We start from the raw sequence: 9,208 nt of genomic DNA on the forward strand, positions 1-9,208 counted from the left end.
ATGATTTTCACCAGGTTTTTGCGATTTTTATTTTTTATTTTATTTTACTGATTCATACGATCAAGCTACTGCAGGACAAATAATCCAGTGTGAGTTATAGCCATGTCCTTTTGACATACGATTCCCAAACCAGAGCTCAACATCAGCTTTAATGAAGCGTCTTTTTTGCTATGAAATGTAAAAAGACCATGGCTTATGGACTAAGGATGATTTTAGATGAGTAGGCCTGTTTATTTAATACCCTAACAATGGAAGCGGTTTACTGTGAATAGGACGGAAATATGCCATTTATTGGATTATTGGCTCGCATTATTCCGAGTGCATGGCTAGGAAGCTATTTAATTTATGCTAATTCAGCCTGTCTCTAAGGCTAACCGTATCCCACGAAATTCGGGGATAGGAAGTTAGTTCAATTGTGCTAAATCCAATACTCCAAAACTTACCGTATCAGAAACCTGGAATATCTGACCACTAGCCCCTAATATTATATCTGAAAATCCGGACGAGAAACGAGGAATCAATATCACGTGACCTTATGATGTGAGAAGGAAATTTAGGGGCAGATAATACCAAGCTTGCAGTCTGAGCAGATAAAGGTCATTGCAGACCAATTAAGGGAGTTTACAAATACAATCTGCGCATGGGCATGATAAAGGCCATTTGTACCAAAAAGGTAAAACCTACCAGAGATGAATACTGGGTATGCGCTCATGAAAGTATGTAACATTATTTATTTATGCACCAACGGTACGATCTCTTTGCCTTACTCCCCTTTCTATTTCAAAAAACCCCGTGGAGTGACCACCGTTCATAACATAACTTTATACAATAATTTTACCCAAGAGCAAAATGAATCTCCAAAACCGAACAATTTCAATATTTGAAATAAATATCTATGAGATACAGAGTCGAAAGCTTTCTCAAAATCCACTGCACATAAAAACCCTTTCCCTTGTTCCCCATAATGCATAGAATAAAATAACATATCATCTATCAATCGTACAGCTTCCCCAATATTTCTATCTTTTATATATCCAACTTGATCATGATGAATTATTTCATTTAAAACGTCATTCATTCTTTTTGCTAGAACTTAAGATACAATTTTATAATCTACATTCAAAAGCGTGATGGGTCGATAATTTGTATTATATGGAGAGTATCTTTCGCTTCCTTCTCAATTAAGGTAATAACCCCTTGTTTTTGAGATGCCGTTAATTCCCCCCTTTGGTATATTTCATTCAATACTTCTACTATAAACAAATCACCAAAGCTGGCCAAAAGGTATAATAAAATTCAAGTGTTAAACCATCATTTCCCGGGGTTTTATTCAATTTCATTTCTTTTAAAACTTTCAAACATTCATCTTTAGTTAATTTACCTTCACATATTTCCCTATTGTCTTTACTTAACTTTGAAATATCATTAAAAAAGAAAGGGTCGTTTTGATTTATATCAGCCCTTAATGAATATAAATCTTTATAAAATAGTTTAATTTCCTTTAAAATTTCCTCCTTATCTCTAGTAGTTTCCCCATTTTCTTTGTACACCTCCCTAATTACACTTTTCCTTTTATTCGATTTTAACAACTGTTCAAAATATTGCGTATTGTTTTCTCCATCTTTAAACCAAGCTGCTCTTGATCTTATTTTAATGCCCTGTCGAGAAAAATCATACAATTTATTTAGTTTATCCCTTTTCTCCTCAATACAATCAACAATATATTTAGTTGGTCCCACTACCAGTTCGCCTTCTAAAATCCTTGATTTGTTTCTCTAACAATTCTTTTTCAACCCTCCTTGCTTTTGCCTTTTTCCGCGAGTATGTTATAATGAATTCTCTCATTTTCATCTTTAAAAAATCCCGAAATACTAATTTATTCAAAATCTGTAATGACCATTCAGCTTTTAATTCCTGTATTTCCTTATTCATCTCTTCAACAAAATCTTTATCCATACATAAACTACTGTTAAATTTCCAATATGATTTCCCCAAAACAAACTTATCAACCAAATCATTAAATTCTAGCCTAACGCCAGAATGATCTGTTTTTAATTCCTGTATTTCCTTATTCATCTCTTCAACAAAATCTTTATCCATATACTACAATATACTATTGAAATCACCTCCTAATAAAATTAAATAGTCCCGATCACACTGATCAAAAATACTTTCATCTAACTTCTTCAAAAATTCAATTTGTAAAGTTTCTTATCTCTCGTTGGAAAATAAACATTAACCAATAGCATTATTACCCTTTGTATTTTACCTTTAAAAATAATGTATCTCCCCTCTTCATCTACTTTTTTTCCTTCAAAATCTAAATGATTAGAAATTAAAATAAGAACCCCTCTACTATGGTTTGACCCATGACTAAAAAACATTGGCCCTCCCCAATCTTATTTCCACCGCTCTTCTATCTCTACTGTACTATATGTTTCTTGTAAGAAAATTATACTATTCTTTTTAGTTTTGCACCGTTCAAAAATATTCACTCTTTTTAATCTCTCTCTTATTCCTCTAACATTTATGGTCATGAAAGATAATTTCACTGCCATGTTATTTTATGTGTAATTGTAACCAAAACCTTACATCGATAAACTCCACATAATCTATTTCCACCGTGAGCAAATGTATAAAAAAAAACTATCTGCAGCCAATACATGCATACTTATCGTCGAATTATATTTAAAAAATGTAAGCAGAATCCACCCCGTACCACACAACCCAACGCATTCATACACACAAGCATATTCACTCACACACAACACCCCCACACAAAACAACCCAAATCTGCTCTTCGGTATACGTAAACATCCGAGAGCAAGAGCCTCTCCCTTTCCCTGTCAATTTAATTAGACCAATGACAGAACTCCTCATCTCAATTCTAAACATTTCTTCTTGCACAAGTCGATGAGAAATACGTTGTATTGTTATATAACCGTAATATAATTAAAAAAAAAAAAAAATATATATTACAAAGAACTTTTATCCCTTAACAAATGCCTTGAGTTGTATTACGGAACCCGCGCGTCATAACTAAGTTAAATGGTTTTCCTAAAATGCATTACAGTGAATTGACCGGCCCGCTTACCTAATCACAATACGCACCTTATAATTAAAAATAGAAACACGATCCCAATAAACCAAATTCCCCCAAACGACACCAGTTCGGCATCCCTATAAAGTATAAACTGTTCGTGCAAACCGAACCCATCATGCTATCATTTCCCAAGTTCTATAATTTGCATAATATGCCTCATCCATGAATGAATAGGGACTTTTAGATTTGCACGTCGACAGCTTTGACTGCAACGTGTGACGTCATTTAAAGGCACTGCGCATGCGTCACGTCGTCTCAGTCGGCGATCGAGAATGCGTCAACCTTGATTTTCCTCAATCTAGTACGGTACATGCCGCGTGCGCATAAAATATACAGTTCCTCAGGTACACAAAGGAACATCCCTTCCCTGCTATTATGTAAAAATATGGAGAACAGGTGTCACATGCATATTCACTTGTTCTACACATTCTTACATATAATAGCAGTGAAGGGATGTTCTACCACAGCAATTATTGAGGGTAGAATGAGGAACTGTATATTTTTGTCCTCTTTCTTTGTCATGTTCATAGTGTTACTTCCTGCATGCATGTATATCATCGAGTGCAATCTAAAATGTCTAATTGTAGTCAACGTGGGCAGTTGAGTACGTTGACACGCATGATCAGTCGGCGTTCGTCGTGTTCTCGTCCACTCAATCTAAAAGTCCCTAATAAACCGGCTCCTGCACCTGATCGCACGCACGCGCACACGCACACACACGCACGCACACGTACGCACACACACAAACACGCACGCACGCACACACACACGCACACGTCTGGGTGTTTTGTTTGTCTGTCTGGCTGTCTTTGTTCAAAACACTATTTTATTCCTCACGCAGCAACTTGGCGCGAGTGAGATCTGCCAGTCTTGTAAATATTGTCTGATGTTCAGTCATGCATGCAGAGATGCAAATGAAAATGGTACTTAAATGTACTTGGAGGAATACTCAAGACATATCATGAAACCATTATTCATACTTCAAACAATACAACTTTTAAAAAGTGAGACATTTTTTCGGACTCACTCTGTAGAAAGACTAAAACATAATAGTAATAAATAAGACTAGAATGAATAAGACACAAGTTCATTTTACCATGTTAATCATCCAGTACCAAATACCCAAGCAAAATTCGAGCCAGATGCATATAATGGTAAGCTTAAGGACAATGATTCATGACAAATTGTCAATTGTCATGATTATATTCTCTAGACGTATTGCAGGAGATAATCAGGATAATAAGGATCAGAATGATACCACTACTACTAGGCCTACTTTCACATGTACTATACCACACTACCGCCATTGATGATTATGCTGATGATACTGATGATACTAATGATATAGTAATAATTATAATAATAATACTAATTTTAATCATTACCGGAATCATCACGCTCATTTTCATCATAATGATAACAATAATAAAATAATGACTATAATAATAATATTAACGATAATAATCTTGATAATTACAAGAATACAAAAACCACCAACAATAATAATAGTTATAATAATTATTATTAACATAGCACACCCCAGGAACCCCCACCTGGTTACGCGCTTGCTCTCTCAACTCTCTTATATTCATGTGACATTTGGAAAAGTTCGTTCCAGATTTTGGAACATGCGAATCATGCAATTACGAACTGGCTTATTGATTCAAGCCGCCGAAGATTGTGTTATCAGCGAACTCATATATTATAAACAGTGCGTCCTAGAAAAAAAGAAACCGATAATTATTGATATTTTATCATAACTTAATCACAATTATAATTAATAAATGAGACACATTTGTAAAGCTTGACCAGTTCTCAATGTTATAATTAATATCTGTTATCATATGCCAACAGGTCTTTGGATCTACTAGTACTAGAGGATATAATGCTTCTACCGTCCAACAAACAACTCCACACCTCAATATTTCAAGGCCCGTGAGTAAACTAATGTTTTCATGTCATTTTGATAAACACATGTATTGACAATGTCTCCTCATTTTGATTATTCCAAAACCTTGCAGTGCACACCAATACTTATATATGCTACATGATCAACCTTTTCTGATCGGTTCCAAACCGTTTCTTTCACAATGCAATTGCATGACCAGAACTCAACTTTATCTTTAATATGTTCTATATTCTACTTTATGCTTTTTTTTCTATTTCATATTCCGCCTTATTCTTTATTTTGATCTTCTTTAGATATTACTTTATTTAACAAATATTTTTGGGTAGACATCTTTGATGAAGTACAGTAATAAAACCTGGGCACATGACGTATTGCAAAAGATAACTATAAAAATAAGGACAAGATTGAAGAATAGTAATACTGATTCTAAGAACCAGAAATGCAATCGTGTCAAAACGTTTTGCGTGCAATGACACCCATGTTTCTACGTTTCTACACGAAAGAGTTTCTCTCGGACTATCCAGAGTAATTTGTAAGAAGTCTGTACCTTCTGTGATAGTGGAAATAGGTAGGGCGAAAACAAGGCCTCGAAAAGTGGCCCAAAATGGACAAAATTTAAAGATTACACCTTTATCCGTCTCATGCATCAAATGTGTTTTAAATGGGCCCTGTCATTATTTAATTGGAATTTCAAAAACATTATACGCAGGACTCTTTAGGAAAATTGTTTTGATCGTTTCCAAATAGGGCCACTCCGGTTTGAATAGCTACCTGGCAATTGCTAGGGTAATGATGATTGCAGGGCCAACAGAATTGACCAACCTTAGGTAATAATGATTATCATCATTTCTTGATATAGTTATTATCATTATTATTCTTATCATTATCATTATTGATATTACAATTATTGTTTATCATAATAAATGCTTTTATTTTCATTTAATTCTTTAAGGAAACAGCTGGTGTTACGAGCGATAAGAGTTCTACGTTTTACATCATCAATGCCTCAAGGAAATACCAAATATGTGATCGTCTGGATGTCATCATCGAGGCCAGAGACAGTAAGAATCAATTAAAAGTAAACGGAGGAGATTATTTCCGGGTCAGGATCTACAATAATGACCTTAAAGCCGGTGCATCTGCCGATGGAGAAGTTGCTTATCTTGGAGATGGCAAGTACAAGGTTCGTAAAAGAAATGATGGCTCTCCCCCTATTTCTTATAATAATCTTGTCATGCCATCTTCTATGCACATCGCTCTCCTGTCGCTAAACTGTTTTACGAGTAAAGACGTTTTTAACGTGGCAAAATGCACATCATTTCTTTGCAAGTTGTGAGCTAGTAAGTTTTTTTTTCTTCATAATTGTAGATGATTTTTTTCTTCTCACTTTGAATGATTAACGAGTAATTATGAAACACAGCAAAATGGTTTACATTCTTTTGTTGACATTGACAGAATCATCGACTAACCTTTCTACATCTCTTAACCCTTACTGTACTGGGCTATTTCGAGCACTCTCTGACTGGGGGGGGGGGGGGGCCTCCCAGGCCCCCCCCCCCCTATGATCTCGGCCGTCGAACGTCCGATGAACGCGAAAATTTGCATGTTTGTAGATATTTACGTAAGGACCAAGTCACCAAGATGGTATAATTAGTTTTTTCCTAATATGCAAATTTTTGTCGTTATAGCCTAATTAATTATGCAAAATGCTAATTTTATGCATTTTACAGAAAACTCTCCATATTTGTCCGTAGACTTGTGAAGAATCTTGAAAATGTATTGAATAAATGTTTCCTTCATCTCATATTCATGAGGTTTCATTATTTTTATGATATTTGAAAATGCATAGGTTAATTTGCATAAATTATGAATATGCATTCATGAATATCAAATCTGGAAATATATATAGGGAACTAGAATCATTACAAAAATTGTCAGACTCCACTTTTTTTAATGCTGAAACTCATTATTCATATGAAACTTCTTTTCTAACACAAAATAGTTATTTGATGTAATTAATGATGATAATTTATGCAAATTTGATGCGATTTTCAACTATTTATTTTCTTATGTATTTTATTGTTTTTCATTTCTTATTATATCTATTGTTTTATTGCTAATGTATTATTTTGCTCTGAAATACATCCAGTTACTTTGAGAAACATATAAAAGCAATTTGATATCAATTCATATCTTCACATTTCTGCTTGTACATGAATATATGCAATTATAGCACTTTTTTGATGACATGCACATACTAATTGTTATGTAACACCTTACAGGTATATCCGATTTCGACGAAAATAGTATCAAAATGTGCGTAAGACTTGAGGAAAAAAAGTCATGAAACGACAATTCAAAATTCCGAGCGGTTGCGGCGCGATCTCCGAAAATGTCGAGGGGGGGGGGGCCTCCCAGGCCCCCCCCCCCCCCCCAGTACAGTAAGGGTTAATGCGATATCAAAGGCATTCTTTTAATTGGTGACGTGTAAGGTCATTGGAATTGCCTTGGGATAATTTTTCGAAAGTTTATGCGATCGTATTTCTTCTCTACAAATGTATTACGATATATGCCATCTTTTATCTCTCATCTGACACCACATTTAGGCATCGTTCACATTACGATGGGTCGGGAAAACCTTCGTTCGTGCAATTCTCGTCCATCCAGCCGAGGCCGTGAATGTATTGAGACGAGCACGGGATACTTGCCCAACGAGATATGGCTACTATGGACGATTCACCGGGATGATTGGAGATAAGTCTGTTGTAGAAGACACCGTGTGCAACATAATTACTCCCGTACCCAACGTAAGTAGGAAATAATTTACCCTTCTTTTGTTTGTACTAAATGTATTTCTACTACTACTACTACTACTACTACTACTACTACTACTTCTACCACCACCACCGTTGACGATGAAAATGATGATGATGATGATGATGACGATGATTATAATAATGATGATGATGATGATGATGATGATGATGGTAATTATGAGGATGATGATGATGGTGGTGATGATAATGATGATGATGATGAGAAGTAGAAGAAGATGAATAAAACGAAGAAGGAGAAAAAGAAAAAGAAGAAGAAGGAGCACAATATTCAATTTTAACCCAGGGAAGCTTCATCAGCATCAATGCTGCTCTTTCTGAGGGCCCAGCAATTATTACTCCAGCGAATGCCAGGTACCCATTTACATCTTGGTGGAGAGTTGCAAATGCGGATTAATGTCTTGTCAAATGCCGGGCTGGGGTGTCAACCCTTCATCCTAGGAATGAGGTGCGAGCAGGCGCGCCGGAAGCAGTTTCGGATTGGGGGGGGGGGGGCAACATTCCAGGGGGCTCACATCAAGTTGCCAGATCTGGCAAAATTATGCTTTCAGGCATAATTTTGTCCCTTTTAGCATCTGGCATTATGCCACCCCCCCCCCCCCTCCCCCCTCTCCCCTTTCCAGCTTATTCAGCGGCTTGCTGAGTCGGCGCCAAATATTTCCTAACAAATTCGATGTCTGGGGGTTGGGCATAATTTTTGGCGATTTAGCATAATTTTTGCTGCTATCCTAAAATAATTGTTTGTTTTTTCACCGGCCACGCTGGCTCACCTTCCTGGGGCAGTGGCGTAATGAGCAGAGACGTTTTTTTTGTTTTTTGTTTTTTGAGGGGGGAGGGGTAGAAGAAAAATCTGCATCACCACCACTCTTACATGCAGGCCCCACGGGACATTTTTAAAAGTGGAGTATTAACGAACAGGTAGAGCGCAGCGAGTGGAGCGTAAATTGGCGTGGGGTCCAAGGGCTTTGCCCCCGAAACCTCAGAGGTTTTATTTATTTAATTACCGTCAGATAAGCATCCAGGGGCCCGCCTAAGGGCACTTGGTTTGGTCCAGGGGGAAGAGCCCCCGGAAGCTCAGGGGTTTTAAGTATGTAATGACAGTCAGATGAGCATCGAGGGGCCCGCCTTAGGGCCCTCGATGGGTAAAAAGGTATGATTTACAAAAACAACAAAAAAATACCGGAAAATCATGTCATTTCAGGAACATTTGTAAATCACTGTGGGGGGGGGGGGGGGCGAAAATGCGTTTCCCTCTCATTTCGTTGGTTGGGGGCGCCTTCCCTGCCCCCTACTTCCGGCGCCTGTGGGTGCGGGTTAATGTACCACTAGACCACAGCACCTGCTGTTTATTCATTTGCTTTT

At 36.8% G+C, this 9,208-nt stretch overlaps 1 protein-coding gene across 1 annotated transcript in view; it reads left to right on the forward strand.

Annotated features, from left to right (window-relative positions):
- LOC105442985 (NXPE family member 3-like) overlaps positions 1–9,208 on the forward strand; it is a 38,914-nt gene that overhangs the window by 22,205 nt on the left and 7,501 nt on the right. The window contains exons 2-4 of the mRNA XM_030994860.1: positions 4,958–5,038; positions 5,965–6,195; positions 7,619–7,819. Coding sequence (XP_030850720.1) covers positions 4,958–5,038; positions 5,965–6,195; positions 7,619–7,819 — 513 coding nt within the window. The remainder of the gene's footprint in view (positions 1–4,957; positions 5,039–5,964; positions 6,196–7,618; positions 7,820–9,208) is intronic.

Source organism: Strongylocentrotus purpuratus, unplaced genomic scaffold (genome assembly GCF_000002235.5).
Source record: "Strongylocentrotus purpuratus isolate Spur 01 unplaced genomic scaffold, Spur_5.0 spur5_scaffold_21, whole genome shotgun sequence".
In the NCBI taxonomy this organism is placed as follows: Eukaryota; Metazoa; Echinodermata; class Echinoidea; order Camarodonta; family Strongylocentrotidae; genus Strongylocentrotus; species Strongylocentrotus purpuratus.